Raw genomic sequence first — 19,656 nt, forward strand, 5'->3', positions numbered from 1 at the left:
GGCAAGGAGCACTCCTATCATGGCTGTGGGAATAACAATGTTCATTTAGCAAATGATGTTCATTTGGGGTCCTGTGAGCCAGACCTGGTGCTAGCACCCAGAGCAGATTGGGACTCCACCATCCAGGCTGGTTTCTGACCCCAGAGTTGAAAATGGGCTGAGAGTGATCTGGGGTCTACTTACTCTGTTTGCAATGGTGATAACTCGGTGAGTGGCTTCTGCTTCCAGCTGTTAGGAACAGAGGACAGGAAGAAAACAAACTTCATCATCTCCCCAAGCAAGCTTACCTCTGCCTGATACCCCACCCTGTAGAAAGTGCTGGAATGTCTGACTCAGAGCCGGAGGGGCCAAGTGCACCCACAGACACTGGCCTGGGAGGAAACCCTGAGCAGGGGCACCAAGTTCCAGACACCTCTGTTCACCTCAAGAGCATCCCAGGACTTAGTGTTCCAGGTGTGTCTTCCCTGGATGCTACTCAGGGCTTAATTCAAAGGCAATAAAACAAGAGCAAACAAAAACACCTCCCCTGGTTTCTGGTGCCTTCTCTCCACAGCCATCTCAGAACTGTAGCAAAGGAGCAACACTGATTTCAAGCTGGAAATTAGCCTAGATCAGGATTTCTGAACCTTGACACTATTGACATTTTGTGTGAGGTAATTCTTTGTGGTGGAGGCTGAATGGACATTGTGGGCTCTTCAGCAGCAGCCGCCACCTCTACCTACTAGATGCCATTAACATCCTCCCCCTGAGTTGGGACAACCCAAAATATCTGAAGCTCCAGTACTTTGGCCATCTGATGCAAAGAGCCGACTCACTGGAAGAGACCATGATACTGGGAAAGAGTGAAGGCAGGAGGAGAAGGGAACAACAGAGGTTGAGATGGTTGGATGGCATCACCGACTCGATGGACAGGAGTTTGAACAAGCTCTGGGAGATGGTGTAGGACAGGGAAGCATGGTGTGCTGCAGTCCATGGGGTCGCAAAGAGTCGGACATGACTGAGTGACTGAACAACAAAATAACTCTGGACATCACCAAATGTCCCTGGGGAGCAAAATCTCCCCAGATGTTCCCCTTTAATCAGTAGATGATGGTGGTGGTAATTCTTGCTTTTACTACCACTACAGTCAGTGCCTTGCTCCTCTCCTGGTAGAACTCCACAAAGTGCAGTCCTGTGCCCATCACCCACCCACCCCTGTTCTCACGGGCACTCTCAGTGCATTGTCTTTATTGAAGTTGGTGTGTCTTTCTCTACCAGCTCTGAGGTGCCCAGACTGGAGCTACATTCAAGGGCTCTGACAGACAGGGACAGACCCAGGGCAGGAGTAAGGCTTATACAGGGCTGACCCAGTATAAGCTGACTTAGTTTCTGTCAGATGGTAGAACCATTACATCCTGTCTCCAGCTCTTCATCCCTCAAGGCTTCCCCATCAATTCTTCATGGGCATCCAAGCACCACTCTGCATTTAAGGCTTTGAAGAAACAGAAAATAGCTTTCTCCTCACCAGTGGTGGGGGATATCTGAACAGGGCCATAGGGCAAGAATGCATTATTTATCTAATGTGATCCTCCAGAGTCAAATTCTTCAGAAAATGGGCACTGGAGGGCATTTGTGTCAACATCCTGCAAAACCACGAGAGGGTAAAATCAGAGGGCAGAGGAGGGGCAGGCGTTAGTTACCATTCTTTGCGATGAACAGGAAAAGAGGGAGAGAGCACACACATGTGCCTCTTGTTTCTAGTGGGAACAGTCCAGAGTTTTCCTCAGACACTCAAAGGGATCTCAGCCCCCAAATGCGGATTCACTGGCTTACAGCCTGGAGTTTCTTCTAGCATCTGAAGCCTCTGTCAGTCTGTCTTTTCTCTCCCAATTTAATTTTGGCCACTGCAACCCCTCACATGCTCACATGGCCTCCCTCAGATCCTTGAAATCAGACCCAACCCAGGTGGGTCTGTTTCTCCAAAGTGGTCTTCCCCACAGAAGTTCAAGGCCTGGTCAGCTGAAGCATAGTAGCAGTGTAGTAGGGTAGTAGTATTAGCTGCACACTCCTGTCTGACTCTTGGCGACCCAATGGACTGTAGCCTGGTAGGCTCCTCTGTCCATGGAATTCTCCAGGCAAGAATATTGGACTGAGTTGCCATTCCCTTCTCCAGGGGATCTTCCCGACCCAGGGATGGAACCCAGGTCTCCCACATTGCAGGCAGATTATTTACCATCTGAGCCACCAGTGAAGTCCCAGCTGTAGTATGGAGGAGGCTGCTCCTTGGGAAGCTTCCAGATGGGAATTTCACCCATGGAGAAAGCAATACCAGACAACCTGTATTCACAGATGTCTCATGCATCCTAAAGATTCTGTGAATCTATAGGAAGGACGTTGACAAAGAATGCAGACGTCTTTCTCACCTCCTCTGGACGGCTGATCTCAATGCCTTCTGGGCCTGTGATACCCAAGTCTAGTGCTTCCTTTGCTCCCTGAATAATAGCAAAAGAAAGAAAATCGAGAGAATGAGAGAGATACAAAAAACATAACCCAAGGGACTATAAAGTATGCTCAGCCCAGCCCATGCCAATAGGCTTGCTGCTTTTCTCACTTCTGTAATCCTCATCGTCTAAAAAGGGCAGGATTAATACAGGGCTCCCCTGAGACTCACTTCATAATGGTTGAAAATATTTTTTTCCTCTTAGAAATACAGTTCAGTCACCAGCCAACAGGCCTGGGACACTAAAGACATGCACTCTTTATTGATCTGAAAAATCAGAATTTCCTCACTGGAAATCTAGTTAAATCTCCAGCTTCTAGAAATGCCTAGATTAGCCTTTACCCCAAGTGTCTTTATTAAGATCCAGGAGTAAAAAGGGGCTTGTCTGTCTTGGTCCCAGTGAGAAGATCTCTCTAATACCTCTGCACCTCTGAGGAGGTCCAGGAAAGTGGAAGGCTGACTCTTATTTATTCTTATTTTAATGTCACATCTCATTTCTTAGAGATGCTCTGCATTCCTTGTGGTAATGGAATTTAAATATCATATTAGAATGAAGATATCATCATTCAAGACTTAGAAACCCTTTTGAACTACAAAGGAAGATTTGTTTTTTTACAGACACTAGAAAAGTTTGGATTTAGGGGCAAAGATCCATCATCTGGGGTGTTAACATCTCACACTTTCTTTTAGAATTTCTTTTAGAATTTGTCTTATCTGAACCCTGTAGGATGGGTCACAGGTGGTCAAGAATCCCTCTGAGAATTGGTGCCCGCCCCCTCTTGCCCAATATTCTCTACTGCCTTGCCTCAGCCACGAGCTCCCCATTTTCAGCATGGACTCGGGCGATAGCTCCAATATCCTTGCAAGCGTGAAACACTTGGTACAGCTCGCTGTCCCGAAGCATATACAAGTCCTTGTAGGTCATGAACATCTGAAACGAGTTGACTCCCTTCTCCCTCACCAGGGTCTCCATTTCCACTTTCACCTGCAGGGCAAAACGTAAAGGCAGTGTTACCTGGTACAGACCTGGTACAGATTATCCAGAGGCTGGCCGGCCGAGGCTGGCCCAGCATGGAGGAGAGAGGTAGCTCAGTGGATGGAGTTGCCGCGTGACCACCCGTAACCTCATAGTATGTCACTCTCCTCCCACTCCCCAGGCTGCTGTGAGGTCAGATGAGCAAATGGACACGGAAGTGCTTTGAAAATGGTCCAGCATGCTACAAATATAGAAACACTATCTGGGCATGTTTCTCGAATCACATAAGCCTGTCTATATTTCTGTCTCCAAATCAGCCTTGTTGGTAAATGCACTAATGACTTTCATAGCTTGGTCAGTTCCCTCCATCCCCATAATGGAAGGGGTGTTACAGAGAAGGCATACTAATACTAAAAATCCAGAGACCTAGGGAAAAATCTAATTTAGGGACAAAACCAAACATGAAATAAAGCTATGTGAATACAGAGATTGATCCCAATACTATTTATACTAGGGAAAAAAATGGAAGAAACACTGGTCTGACAGTAGGTAAATAAATTGTGATTCATCTACTTGACAGAACACTGAGTGGCCATGGCATTGATGGTCATGAAGACCATGCAGCCAAATCGAAAATGCTCATCCTTAAAGCAAAAGAGTTACTATGTAAAAAGCAGGTATGGAAAAGACCAGAAAGAAATGAGCTAGAATAGCAATGGTCATTGTATTGGGGGTGACTGGATTATGGGCTTCCTTTCTTTTCTATTTTTAAAATCTATAATTAGAAAAAAATTTTGATTACCATAGAAAAGAATTTAAAATTCTAGATACATGAAAGTCGCCACAATCTCTGGGGAGTTAGGGATGACTGGCTTGGCCTCAATGTTGAGGATCTGAGTGGATCCTCGATTCCAGTCCCTTGATGGGGGAGGGAAGGGAGAGAGGCTCAGGGTAGGAGGGGGTTACCCACCCAGGAGGGTGTCCGAATTGGACAAAACCTCCATCTAAAATAAGGGATGGCTGGCATTAGGAATAGATGGCATCTTCTGCCCGGTACCAGGAGGGGAGTCTTCATGTGGGAGCTGGGTGGCTCTGCGGCCTTTCGTGAGCACCCTTTTGGAAGTAATGAGTGAGACTGGGTGAATCTCACAATCAAGGCTTGTACTCGAGGGCAGAAGTGCAGTCAGGCTTTTAGTTACCAGCTCAGAAGGGAGTCAGGCTCTTTAGGTCAGGGTCCCCAGCTGGAGAACTTTGTAAAATCTCTCAATGCTTGTTTATTTTTAAGATCCCAGGGCACCCACTCAAGTACTGGCACATGGTGATTAATGAACACTTGATGAAAGAATGAATATTCGGGCTGCTTCCCGGGGGCAATAAGCAGTAACAACTCCAGAAGTGAAGCAAAGTCTAAATGCCTGTGAATTTGTTTTCAGGAAGAACAAGATAGTGGGAAGCCAGGGAGCAGGGCTTAGACTCTGGCCCTGGAGCCTGGGCAACGGGAGGCCAGGATAGCCAGGGGCACAGAGGCTGAACTGAGACAGGGCCCAGTGGGAGATGGCCTCAGGGCGTTTAGAACAGGAGCTGGGGCCCAGCAGGAAAGAAGCACCCATTCTTTCTGGGTAAGATGGTAAGATCCATTCTTACCAGGCGGCACTGAGCCAGGACAGGACCCTCTGTTCTGAGACCTCAGTGCTGTTAACTTCCAGCACAAAATGATTCGACCCTGGGGGCTGACCCCACTACTCAGCAGCGACCCCTTCTGTGCCAGTGGTACCTAATGTAAAGCGTCAGGACACGCTGATAGCCTGGTGGTCAGAGCAAGGAGCTGGTGCTCCCTGTGTATGTGCTGGAAAACTGGCTCTTTAAATTAAGCAAGACAGCACCTGCCACATAGAATCTTAAGTGTTTTTTGTTTTAGCATTTGGGGGAGTTAGGATGCTGGTGGGAGGGACATTCCTCACTGTAGGAGAGCGTCACCCACAGCTGGCCACAGTGTCAGCTGGTCACCCACAGCGTCACCCACTAAATGGCCCCTCCGCCAACAAGAGCACTGGTTCTCCTTTCAGGGTTCCACCCAGCACTGTTACCTTGGGAGCCCACCAGGTGATCCCCACGTGGAGGGCATAGTCACAGCAAACCTTGGGGTCGGCCAGACCCCGGCACTTCTCGTAGGCTTCCACAAGGGAGGTCTCCTTGTCAGGCAGGACATGGCCGATGATCATGGTGGTGCCTCCAACGAGTGCTGCCTGAGGGAGACGGGAAAAGCCATCCGGTTACATTTCTACCCACATGTGGGTCGCTGCATGGGGAGACACTGGGTCCTCAGGTGGATATTCAGGACAACCACTGACTCTCCCACATAGGAGGCAGGGGGTCCAAGTGCAGCAGTGTTCGGGAAACTGCGAGGGGCTGGAGTTCCTGGGTCACACACAGGAGCCAGTGTATAACCTTCGTCATTACTGTGGATCCAACACACAAAGCTGCTTCTTCCTCATTTTGGGTTGTGGCTCGGTGCTTTGGAAAAACCACTTAGTGTGTTTCCTCAGCCTCTATTTCCCAATGAGACAATTCCCCCCAAATGATTTCCGACCAACTTGAATATATGAGTGAAGTGAAGTGAAAGTTGCTCATTCGCCTCCGACTCTTTGCGACCCCATGGACTATACTGTCCATGGAATTCTCCAGGGCAGAATACTGGAGTGGGTAGCCTTTCCCTTCTCCAGGGGATCTTCCCAACCCAGGGATTGAACCCAGGTCTCCGGCATTGTGGGTGGATTCTTTACCAGGTGAGCCACAAACGAAGCCCTGAATATATAGATGAGGTAATTTTAAAATATTATTTGTAATATTTTATATATATAAAATATTACATGTATATCTGTATATAGTTACAGATATATATGTAAACCATAATGAAGTTATAATATTATTTTAGTTACAGATATATATGTAAACCATAATGAATAAAATATTAATTTGAATATATTGTTTTGTTTTATTCTCTCACATTTCATTAAGCAATTCTGGTCAAAGTTTTTATAGACATTTTCAAATTGTTATCTTTGTTTTTAGTTTTTCCAAGAACATTATTTCCATTTGACTTGTTTGCAATAGCATTTTAGGTCCCTGTCTGATTTATCAGTGAAAAATTACCCAGGGTTTGATCCCTGGGTCGGGAAGATCCCCTGGAGAAGGGAATGTAATCCACTCCAGTATTCTTGCCTTGAGAATCCCACGGACAGAGGAGCCTGGCGGGCTACAGTCCATGGGGCTGCAAAGAGTTGGACACGACTGAGCGACTAACATTATCCCTATCATTTAAAAAATATTTTGATGCAGCGTCTTTACCTCGTTGGATGGCTGTGAAAGTCAAGAGAAGTATCACTTTGTAAAGTTTTGTCCTAATATGTGTGAGTAATTATTCAGAATTTAGTTGTTTATCTCTGTTTTCTGTATGGGAGGAAATCAGCACAATGAAACTGTCTTGAGGATTTCATGCTTCTCTATTCAGTTAAATCCTTCATCACAAATCAGAAATATTGCTGGGTAATAAGGAACTGAAAAAAATTAGTTCAGTGGCCAACAAACAATTAAAATGAAAACTCTTGCAACACTGATTTTCCATGCAGACCCTGGCTGGGTGGGTGAGACTTGTCGCCCTGTTGTCCTGGCCTGACTTCTTTCATAACTTGAAGTAACCAACAGAGGGTGCTAGTTCTTCGGTTCACACGTAGGACCCGTGATGTGGGAGGCAGAGAGATGAAGGAAGGGGAAGAGCACCAGATTGTAGCTTTACTAGCTGGCTTCTATTTCGGATTTGGCTGGATGGTGCCAGGCTGATTCACCCTTGTAGCAGGTGGCTGTAGTCTATTTTGTCCTGAAATGCATTTCTTGCTTTTATGTGTGGACATGGGGGTGTCTGGTGTATTGGGATTTTACACACTAAATTGTTTTACTTCTTCTGGGGTTCTAGATTGTTTTCCTTTGCACTCCCTCGTCCATCTGTGGCCTTGCGTCAAGAAGAAGGGAACCTGGAAACAGCACAGTGGAATAAGAGAGCCAAGACAGTTCTTAATATCTGTGGGTTTCTGAGAGTGGAAAAGATCTACCTGTTGAATCTCCAGGTTGGCTCAGATCAAGCTAACAAACTGTTATATAGAATATATTCTAGGCACCTACTGTAACAGATACAACTTCATAATGACTGAGAAGGCTAGGCCTGAGTTCGCAATTCTCAGAGTCCTTGCAGTTCTGAGATACACTGCAGGAGATGTTGGCCACCAGCCTCTGCGTCTGCCTCCAGCCCACACCCCCCAACCCTAGATCCGTCCTGCAGCTGCAGATCTAAGCTCTGCTCACCCCTGCAAGATGCTGCCCTGGGGCTTGGTGTGCACACAGTGGGGGTCTGGCCTCCAAGCAGACAGATACAGGCTAATACAGGCCCTGGCAGTGCTAAGACCCTTTGTCAGTGGATTCCAGGGCCCCAGAGTATAGTCCAGGATTTTGGTACAGTGGGCTCTGGGCCTGGAGGTCACCTGGAGTCCAGAACTCATGGCAGAGACTCCTCTTGCCTGGGTCCAAGGATAGTAACTGACAAGTGTTCTGGAAGGAGTCAGAAGCATCCAACAGTGGTCCTGACTATCACATTTACTGGTTGTAATCCTGTGTGTCTACTCTGCTCTGTGCCTTACCTCTGGGGGTTCAGAGAAGGTCAGGTGGCAATGGATGTGAGAGCAACTATCAGCTGCAAAGGACACATAAATAACTGGAATAGTCATTACTGCTGTTACCCCAGGCCTCAAAGCGAGCTTAACAGGAGTAAACATTCCTCCAGCTGCAGGTTTGGAGCCCAGAGCAGATGCTGGATGCAAAAGCGCTGGTTTCCTCCCAGGCAAGATACACACAGAGCTGGCTTCTAAAATATGCACAGCTCCCACCCACGGAATGAATGCCGACAAGCTCAGTTTTCACGGGAATGTGGTATCACAGATGTGACAGACCTTTCTACTGTCATCCCACACAAAACAGCCTTATAGAAATCAACAGCAGAGCGTGACCCAATCCTGTTCCGGAGGCTTTCAGAAGGATGATGTTTACCATCATCAAAAGGCAATGTGACTGTGTGACTGCTGAATGTTCAGAACTGTGTTTATGCAAGAAAAGGAAGCTGTGAAAGATCTTTAGAAATCGGTAGAAATGATGTTCATGGAGGCTAAGTCTCAACAGGGAACAGGGGTGATGCTATAACGAGTGAAAAGGCAGCATTCAATGTGTGTACCCAAGAGGCTTTAGAAGTGTGTTTGAATACACACACCCACACAAAGAGACAAAATGGAAGGAAATATACCAACACATTAACAATGACTGTTTTTGGATGATGAGATTCTGAGTAATTTATTTTTTTTCTAATTTTCTGAAATTTCTCTCTTAGACTATATTACTTTCATAATATACATAAAAATAAATCTGAGGGAAACTAAAGCCATTTGAAATTTAGTCAGCCATGTTTATGTGCTTAAAATACTTTCTTTTAAAGGTATGAAACATTTCAACCATACAGTAAAAGTACAGAACATAATACAACACATACCCATGAACCCATTACTCAGATTTAACAGACGTTAACTTTTTACCGTATTTACCTTACATATTTTTTAATTAAAAAATGAAGGAAAATATTTTCAATATAATAAGAGCTCTTCATCTTAAAATTTCCATCCCTCAACCCTGAGGTTGATATAAACTTCTCCCATCCGTTTTGCACTTTCACTGTATTTGCTTTGCAAATTAAAAAAAGGTACACAAATGGTTTTATAACTTCCATGTTCTTTTGCAACTTGCTTTTTAAATTTGACATCTTTAAGATTGATTTAAGTACAGATATTTCATTTACTTTAATTAATTCACTGTATGAACACTCCTCCGGGCATGTATTCATTTCTGAGTTCAGGGACATTGCTATGCATAGTCCTGGCGCATCCTCACCCACACCAGGGCAGTCCCTGCATTCAGGGTATATGCTGCCAGGAAGTAGAACTGCTCCTTCCCAACACATGAGCATCTCCAATCATGCCAGACTCAACCATGGAACAGCTAACTCAGCAGGGCCTCCTGGAACCTGGTGGCTGACCAGAATGGCCCACTTATCAACCCAAGCCCTTGGGTTTTTTTTTTTTTTTTGACATAAACTACTTTCCAACCAAGCATTCCCCACTGTGCATGTGGCATTCCTTTCTATTGTGAATGTAGACCTGACATCTCTCACTACTGAGTTAATATGGACTTTAGGACCATTTGTTTAACCAGCAGACACAGCATCATTACATCCATTTGGCAGGACATGAAACAGAATTTTACTTCAAAGGGTTGCCATTATTTTATTTTTGATATTGATGACATACTGCTGGGTAAATCTGGATTGATTTGATGCCCAGTCATGTCACTTCCACTTGCCCCCTAAGGAAAACCAGTCTACGTAATAGTGATCCATTTTATGATACAGTTCCCAGGCATACACTTGGCAGGAACTCATACTGAACTCAACCTAAACCTGTTGTTATAAATGTCATTTTTACGCTTCAGAAGTTACAGACCACTGTGGGCAGACCACTGTGGGCACTCGGGGGTCTTTGTACTGACTGTGGACCTGCTCAGCAAGTTGAAAAGAAATTTCATATGTAATTTATTTGCTGATATCACAGAGTTGGAAAGAATAGTGCCTTGGCCTTTCCTGATTTTGTCAGGACAAACCTGGAGGGTCACTCTGTAGCATTTCCTATGTTGCTGCAGGTGTAGTCACATATTGCTGAGTTCCCAGTAACAATGTTTTTCTTTTTTTTCTCTACCCCTCCACTCTGCACCTCAAAGGAAAAAGTTTGATTCTCTAACTCCCAGGCCAAGAACCAACAGGTCAAGACACAAACTTGGTACCATGATGTTGAGAAGGCACTTGGGCCTGAGCTTATCTGTGGGGTTTTTCATTAGGAATGAGGGAAGGACTTCCTGGGTCATTTTTTCACACTGATGCTCAGAAAAGGGGGGGTGTTTGGGGGAGGTTATTGGAATCAGAAGAGCTAGATCTGCTACTACCTAGATGTACAGATTAAGGGCAACTCAAATTTCACAGAGGGAACAATCCTGCACTGAGAATCAAATAACAATTTTTTTTTGGCTGCATGGTCTTACTTGCCCTAAGACATGTGGGATCTTAGCTTCCTGACCAGGGATCAAACCTGTATCCCCTGCATTGCTAGGCGGATTCTCAACCACTGGACCACCGGGGAAGTTTCCCAAATAACAAGTGTTTGTATATGCTTTGTAAACTAAGTCCAGTGCAAACATTTTAACATTTCTTAACATGACTGAGAAAGTCATCACTTGTTCAAATGGATCTGCTTCTCTTGGAATTGCTGAACTGTTTCCTTTTCTTTTCACATTGAAATTATCTTCCATCTTTTACTCATATTTGCTTCAAGTACAGAGAAAAGAAATAACCAGCTCAGTGGTTTCTCCCTTGTGCTGAATAACTTCCTTCATCTTCAGATATCTGTTGACTGCTTACAGGCCCTCTGGAAAGCCAGCTCTTAAGCAGCAGCGCTCCTTGGGATTTGAGAGACGCTCAAAAGAAGGACCTGAGCGTTTTGTCAAATGAGATGATGTATGATGGTGCTTAGAACCATGCCTGGCACTCAGTAAACACCTTTCTCATCCTGAAACATACACCCACCAGCCAAAGCCAGCTCCATGGGTATATGGCTTGTGCAGCCCCACAGTGCCCTGCATTTAGAAGGGCTCTGTCCTGGTTTAATCCCTGCTGTCGTCTTGAAATTCTTAATTTTTGAATGAGGAGTCCCACGTTTTTATCAGTTACACTGACGTGATCTAGGGAGATCATGCTTTTAACAAGTTTATGTTGGCTTTACTGTCAATTCATCCAGCTCACGTTGAGGGCTCAGGACCATGACTCTTTCTGCCATAACTCCCTGCCAGGCCACTGGAATGCTGACACTGCCTCCACCCTCTTATTTTTTTTTTAATTTATTTTTATCTTTTTTGGTTGCACCCTATTCCCCAACCAGAGATCGAACCCACGTGCTTTACAGTGGAAGTGCAGAGTCTTAACCACTGGACCACTAGGGAAGTCCCCTTCTGTCTTAGAGTCTCCCCAACACTTTTTATCAAATGCTCCTTTTCTCTGAAAAACAAACAAGACAACATAAACCCTCCCCAGAAACACCTTTTCTCCCAGATACCAAGGAACGCATGATTGTTCCTCCGGCTGCACACAGCTCCCAGGCCTTTTATTGACCAGTTGAGTTCATTCTGCAGCTGACTGGTTTTCTCTAAATTGCACATTTATAATGAATTGCACTTCTAAGCTTCCTTTTACTGTTTACTCCTACCTTCCGGGTCCCAGCCTCTATTGTCTCATCCAAGGCACGGTCCCACCTCCTGACCTTGCTGTGCTCTCACAGCATTACCATATCTAAAACTCACCCTTCATTCTTTGAATTTTCAGCAGAGGAGACAGGCAACATTCAACCTGCAATATACTTTGGGAAAAGAACATTTTCCCACACTTAATCTGCCTGCCATTTAAAAGCACATTATTGCTATATTAAGAGGCAAAATGGTAGAGTGACAAGAACCAGACAGATCTAGGTTTATATCTTAGCTCCATCACTTATAGTTATAAAATCTTGGGCAAGTTATTTAATCTCTTTGAGCTTCATTTTCCTCATTGGTAAAATGGAGTAATAATATACCGCTTGTGGGGTTACTATGAGAATTAAATGAGATAATGTGTGTAAAGCACCAAGGACGGTACCCACACATAGTAGGAGCCCAGTAAATATGAGTAAATATGAGTGAACACTAAGCATAATTTCTGGGTAACACAAATGTGCACACCATGTTAAGTGTATCAGATGCTCCAGAAGAAGTGAGAAATATACCTTAAGATGCTTATGTGAGAAATACAAGTACAGTTAGCAAACCGGACAAAAAGGTTCATTTCTAATAGAAATGACTTCAAAATAACAAGAGTACAAAGCAGCACAAGATAACTTTCCTCAATGGTGACAGCATCATCAAGTTCAACAAAAGACAAGGGGAGGGGAAGGACACAGCAGGATGGGAAGGCTTAAGGCAGGAAGCGGGCAGGACGTGACCCTCTGGGGCAGGAAATGATGTGGACAGACCCGGGGACACCGCTGGAGGACAGAGAAAAGACCTGGCTGGTTTGGTTGAGGCAGCACTGATTATGACCAAAGTGGGTGGGCCTTGGTGACCTTGGATTCCATAGGTCAGCAAAGTGTGTTGTGGAGGTGGTGGTGATGAGGGGCTTCGGGAGCGTGGGGGTTTAGGAGCACATTTACAGACAGGACTCTGGTCAACCCCATCCTTGGACATGTCTGTCGGCACGACAGGCTTCTAGGCAGAGAGAGAACGTGAAAAAGACTCCATAACGTGACTCTGACTATACAGTGCAAACTCAACTGCAGTGCTTTGATGATGAATTTCAACTTGGGGATTGGGATGAAGGTCATATGTGAAACCCATTTCTAGGAAGAAGCAGCAACTAGGTTTAATGACAGAAGAGGATGTGATGTAAATAACAGGGGAGGTTTAATGACTGTATGCTGAAAAAACAGTATCAGGAGAGGAGCCACCAAATTTAGGACAGAGGAGAGTTTTTAGACATCTTAAGGTAGAGCTGACTGAGACACTGGAGCAGAGGTGAAAATCGCTAATAACCAATATCCACTGAGCACACGCTCTGTGCTTGTTTTTCACAACAGTCCTGTGAAATACATGTATTATCCCCATTGTTCAAGTGAAGAAACTGAGGGTTGCACTTCTATTAGACTGGGAAGCATGTCTCTCCCCATCCGTTCTAGAGGGAGGTAGATAGAGGAGGAGGTGACCCGAGGTGACATGGAGGGGAGCTGAGGGTGCCCAGGCCCGGTCCCAGACTTAGCAAAACAGAGGGAAAGTTCTGGGAAAATGAGAAGTGTTGGTCTGAGCCAAGATGGAGGTAAAGAAAGCATATGGAAGATGCACTACAGAATCAACAAGAGAGGGCTGAACTGAACATGCCATGTTCAGGGGCCAGTTCTTTGAAGTCAGGAGCAGGGACAGAGAAATCAGGCTGGGATTGCCAAGGGAGTGGGCACCCAGGGGCCAGGGACGGCCGACAAAGGGGTCCAGGTGAGGTCTAGCACAGCCAAAACCAGGGAGGGGTCCCAGAGCAGAGTCAGGTTGGGGCCGAGAGTGACATTTGAATTTTTGCATTTGTTCAAGATATGTTTCTATTCGCTGATAGTGTGTGGAGGTGGGAGGTTCTGGTGGGAGAGGCCTGAACTCTGGAGCCTGGCAGACCTGGGTCTGAGAAGTCCTGTGGTCTTGAGCAAGTGCTCTCTGGCTTGGGACGATGGGGGTGCCATTCCCGGAAGGAGGGTTCCCAGTAGAGAAGTGGGGTTGTGGTGGATGTGCTGAGTTTCAGGCAGGTGCGCAGAGGTGCCTAAGATGTAGCTGCAGACATGGGAGTCATCAGTAACAGATCACCTGGGGAGAGAAGGTGGGGAAGAGGAGAAGGCAATCTAGGATAGGATCCCGAGAGGCGACCACAGAGGAGAGGAGTTAGACAAAGACAAGACGATGGGGAGGAGAGCCAAGAGGGAGGAGGAAGGGCAGGCTGGCATGGGGTTATGGAAGCCAAGAAAACCCTGTCACCAAAGCAAGCATCTTCCTGGTTCACTGGCTTCAAGCGGAGGTGAGCTGCCCTAGAAGTTAAGACACCCTCGCAGGAAACTCAGGCCCCCCTCCCAGGGCGAGCAGAGCAGGGTAATTTGCAGGTCTCAAGGACAGTGGGCATACCCGATTTAAGCCGGCCTGGCTCCTGCTGCACAGATAGGCCCTGGGCGCACAAAACACAACAAGCTGCAAGCAAGAACAGGCCTGCTGAGAGAAAGTTCCAAGATTCAGTGTGAAATCCCACATCCCCTCCTCCCTTCAGCCCCATCAATAAAGAACAGACCTGATCGCTGCGCTGCGGGGAGCAGCTGGGTCAGGCACCGGTCAGGAGGCTGTGCATTGCTCCCCTTTCCCTTCTGTTGCAAATTCCTTTCGTAAGACAAAGAGGTGCTGGCCCTCTCCAGGGCTGGCGGCAGAAGCTCCGGCTGAGTCTGGAAAGGCTAATTTCAGAGGACCCGGTAGAGAAAGATGCTTCCTCGGCTCTGGGATTCTCATACCTGGAGGGACCCCAGGCAGCAAGAGAGTAATCCCCACCATGGAAACTTTCGGAAGAAACTAGACCCAGAGAAACTCTCACGGAGGGATGCAGACCAAGATTGCAATGTCGCCCCCAAGAGGTGCACGAGGAGAGTCACTTGCACAGTAAAGGCTGCCCTCACCTAATCTTCACAAACACTGGGTTGGACAGATGTTTCCACCATCTCAGTTTTTGAGAGATGAAACAAGACTGGGATCTAGGTATTTTTACTCCAAATCTCATACTCTTGGGTAACATGGCGAATAGATCTGGTACCAACCAATAGCAACTAAGGGCAGAGCCTCATAGCCTGGAGCAATCCCACCGCAGATTCAGGGTCTCCCAGAGGCTATACTTAAAATAGACCAGAAATAGGGAATTATATACATCAGCCATAACATTTTCTCTCACTTTGTAATCGGAAATAATACCAAATGGTGGGAGAAATGTAAAAACATGCATGGTTTTCATCATGAAACGACACACATTTCCATAGGTAAGACAGGCCCTTTAAACCCTGAAATGAATTGTGTTAATTCCCCAGGCTCAACAGATTCACATGTCCCAGGCACACAGAAGCAGCCCAGTAGCACAAGGTGACCCCCCTCCCACAGAAGCCATTGGACCCTTGTGGCAGGTAGCACCTGGGCTGAACTCACTTTCAGGAGTGAAATGAACATTTACTGACAGCCTGCTCTGTGCAATGTTCTTAATATTTATTCTCTTATTTGGTCCTCAAAATGACTCTATAATTGAAAGCAAGGACTCAGATATCTGTATACCCATGTTCGTAGCAGTATTTTTCATAATAGCCAAAATGCGGAAGCGACCACGTGTCGATCGACAGATGAATGGATAAACAAAATGTGGTATGTACATAAAGTGGAAGTGAATGTTATCCAGCCTCAAAAAAGAAGGAAATCATGACACATGCTACAACATGGTTCAATCTTGAGGACATTATGCTCTCTGAAATAAGCCATTCACAAATGGACAAAAACTGTATGATCTCACTTTTATAAAGTTGGAGTAATCAACTTCATAGAGATAGAAAGTAAAATGGTGTTTTCCAGGGGCTGGGAGGAGTGGGGAGAATGGAAATTAGTATTTACTGAGGACAGAGTTTCAGTTGGGAACAATGGAAAAGTTCTAGAGATGGATTATTGTGGTGACAACATTGTGAATGTACTTAATGTCACTGAAATGTACACTTAAAATGGTTAAAATGAGAAATCTCATGTTATATGTATCTTGTGTGTGCGCTTAGCCGAGACCGACTCTTTGTGGCCTCATGAACTGTGACCTGCCAGGCTCCTCTGTCCATGGAATTCTCCAGGCAGGAATATTCTGACCCAGGGATCCAACAAAGTCTTCTGCATCTCCTGCACTGCAAGCAGATTCTTCATCACTAGTGCCACCAGGGAAGCCCCATATATACATATATATATATATATCTTATCACAATAAAAATTTAAAAAAATATATGATTCTGTAGGGTAGAGCTTACTCTTCTCATTTTATAGATAAGAAAAATGGGGCTCAGAGGAAATCACGCAGCCAGACGGAATGAGTGTCCATCTGTCTCTGGAGTCCCATGTCTCTTTCACACGATACCGCCCCTTCCAGGGCTCAGGATAGCCCTGGCATAACTGCGGGGCTCCCGGGCTCCAAAATTCCTCTGTCAAAGGATGGAGGAAAGCCCAAGTGAAATTGGATCTAACTGCAGTTTAGAAACAGAGGGGTAGGTGGGGCTTGGGCTTGAATTACAAGGACGAAAGCTGAGAATTGTGCCAACATCTAAAATTATGAAACGAGGAGCTCCAGGCGTCCCTCTAATCCAGAATGATTATCTTCACTGCCGAGCACCCGATTTAAATTCATTGTGTTTAATACAAAGCCACAGAACAGAGCAGGCTGTCTCCCGACATGCAGTTACCATGGAGACGGGAGAGGATTCTCAGAGGGAGTTATGTGGCAGAGAGAAAGTGGCTGCCAGCTTCTGAGAAGGCAAGGGGCCTCAGAAAACAGTTCTAAAATAGAGCCCAGAGACGCCTTTTGTCATCCTCCTCCTTAGCAAAGCCCCTTCCAAACTCAAAGGTGGAAAGTTTACAGGCAAGCAGAGCATGACCATCTTTATTAAAAGCCCAGGTTGCCCACAGATGCCAGAGAGGAGGGGTTTATCATCAGTACAGAAATAAACCACATGTAACCCCACTTGCTCTTCTTCCCTCATCTACTCCAATGTTGGCGAGTCTTCATTTTGGTCCCAAATTTCAGTGATAACAGTGTCAAACTGCTGAGGGAGGCTGCCCAGTGGCCACCCTGGTCACTGATGTTGGGGAATGTGGGCCGGAGTCAAGGCTGGGGAGGTACCAAGGCCCATGCCTGTTAAAAACTTGGCATGGTATTTCACTCCCTGAGACTCAGCTTCCCTACCTGGAAAGGAAGGAAAAGAAGGCCTGCCTGTGGGAGACTTTAAAAGATGATGAAAAGGGTGTAAGGAATACAGAAGTGCTGAACTGACAGCTCAGACCAGCCCTACTGGAGGGGCCAGGGCTGGAAGCTAGCTGCAGGTCCCACAGACAGCCAGGCACTGCCAGGTGCCAGCTGGGGGTCTGGGAGCCCCGAACCCACCAGAGGCTCCACAGGCTCCATTCTGAACATTGTATTTTCCACACAGCAGGAAAAATAGACTCTTTGACAGGCCTCTAAGTCTGGGACTTAGAGATTCAGAGCTTGACTGCTTGCCCCAATATGTGCTCTAGTTAAGCCTGGCAGGAGACTTCCCTGGTGGTCCAGTGGTTAAGACTCCATGCTTCCCATGCAGGGGGTGTGGGTTCTAACCTTGATTGGGAAACAAAGAGCCCACGGGCTGCACAGTGCAGCCAAAAAATAATAAAAAATAAAATAAAATGCAGCTTCTTAAGACTGGCAAAGTGAGAGTCAGGGCAGCACACCAGGAAAGAGTACAGCCTAGGCCTGGTGATAATAAGGGTACCAAACAGAACGGAAACCTGACAGACGGAAAGCTTGAGAGTGGCAACAGCTAAAGGGATGGAATTTCAGCTCATGGAAGTTTTCCCCTAATCTAGTCTGTGTCTCTTCTCTGCTGACTCTAAATGCACAAAGAGGGAGCAAGAAGGAGCAGAGCAAACTCTTCCCTATGACATCATCACAATTTATTGTACAAAAAAATCTGGATCTTGTGAAGATAATATATCAAGATCAATATGTAGCCAAGTACCACAGAAGACAAAATCCTTATGAACCTCATCTGAACCCCCAGCACCCAATTAAGTTTCTTTCAGCACACACACACACACACACACATCACAGATTTTTTTCTCTCCAAATAACTAGAAAAATTTAGAGAAAATTCTTTACTTTTAGCTAACAGAAAGGGACCATGCTAAGGGCTGAAAATGTTTATCAAGTGCTTGGTTAATGCACTCAGTTTACAGTTCTCTTAAATTTTTACCTTACAGCCGGCACTAAAAAAGTTTGCTTCCAAGGAGATAGAATAGCCAAAACAACTTTGAAAAAGAAGGACAGGGATTTCCCTGGTGGTCCAATGGCTAAGACTCTGCATTCTCGATGCAGAAGACCTGAGGGTTTGGTTGCTGGTTGGGGAAATAGATCCTACAGGCCCCAACTAACAGTTCAACTGCTGCAACTAAAAAGATTCCACATGCCACAGGAAGTTTGAGGAACCTGTGTGCTACAATGAAGACCGGACACAGCCAAATAAATAAATATATAAATAAAATTGTTCAGTTCAGTCGCTCAGTCATGTCCGACTTTAAATATTAGTAATAATAAGAATTATAAAGGGCAATAAAGTAATGAAGCAATAATAATAATAAATGGCAAGTTGGAAAACGTACTACTGGCTTTCAAGACTTATAAAACTATAATATGTCATATTGGTATAAAGCTAGATTAATCGATCGGAAGAATAGAAAAAAGAGTGCTAAAATAATCCCACACATATATGGTCAACTGATTTTTGACATGGGATGATCTTTTCAACAAATGATGCTGGAAAAATGGGATAGCCATATGTGATGAACTGAATATCATATTTAAAAACTAACTTAAAATGAATCACAGACCTAAATGTAAAAGCTAGTGTTATATAACTTCCAAAAGAAAACATAGAAGAAAATCTTAATGACCTTGGATTTTGCAAAAAATTTCTCAATTACAACACAAAAATCAAACTATGAAAGAAAGAATCTATAAACTGACTTCAAAATGAAAAACTTTTGCTCTTCCAATGGCAGTGTTAAGAAAATCAAGAGGAGCGCCTGAGAGAAGATATTTGCAAAAAATATACCCAACAAACGACTTGTAGCTAGAATGTTTAAACAACACTGACAAACCAATAAAAAGAATACAAATATGAGGTGGGAGGTGGGGTGGTGGTGGTTCAAGAGGGAGGGGTCATATGTATACCTATGGCTGATTCATGTTAATGTATGGCAGAAACGATCTGTAAAACAACTATCCTCTAATTAAAGACAAACAAAAAAAGAAGACACATAGTGTTCACTGTGGTCCCCACACAAGGACGACACACAGACTTGTGAAGCATTCCATTTTTTTTAGTTATAAGGTAATAAGTACTAAGGTTGTAATGTTGTGCAAATATTTGTGCTCAGTCGCTCAGTGGTGTCTGACTCTTTGCAACCCCATGAACTGTAGTCCTCCGTGCTTCTCTGTCCATGAGATTTCCCAGGCAAGAATACTGGAGTGGGTTGCCATTTCCTCCTCCAGGGGATCTTCCTGACCCAGGGATCCAACTCACATCTCTTGCATCTCCTGCATTGGCAGGTGGATTCTTTATCACTGCATCACCTGGGGAGCCCATCGATGTAATATACAACATGATAAATATAATTAACACTGCTGAATATTATAAGTGAAAGC

At 45.2% G+C, this 19,656-nt stretch overlaps 1 protein-coding gene across 2 annotated transcripts in view; it reads right to left on the reverse strand.

Annotated features, from left to right (window-relative positions):
* The window catches only part of DPYSL5 (dihydropyrimidinase like 5), an 89,353-nt gene that overhangs the window by 21,524 nt on the left and 48,173 nt on the right, over positions 1 to 19,656 (reverse strand). For both annotated transcript variants that reach the window (XM_070798984.1, XM_070798985.1), the window contains 4 exons: positions 5,543 to 5,701; positions 3,285 to 3,464; positions 2,403 to 2,471; positions 184 to 228 (listed from right to left, as the gene is read on the reverse strand). In XM_070798984.1, coding sequence (XP_070655085.1) covers positions 184 to 228; positions 2,403 to 2,471; positions 3,285 to 3,464; positions 5,543 to 5,701 — 453 coding nt within the window. The remainder of the gene's footprint in view (positions 1 to 183; positions 229 to 2,402; positions 2,472 to 3,284; positions 3,465 to 5,542; positions 5,702 to 19,656) is intronic.

This window comes from Bos indicus, chromosome 11 (genome assembly GCF_029378745.1).
Source record: "Bos indicus isolate NIAB-ARS_2022 breed Sahiwal x Tharparkar chromosome 11, NIAB-ARS_B.indTharparkar_mat_pri_1.0, whole genome shotgun sequence".
Classification (NCBI taxonomy): domain Eukaryota; kingdom Metazoa; phylum Chordata; class Mammalia; order Artiodactyla; family Bovidae; genus Bos; species Bos indicus.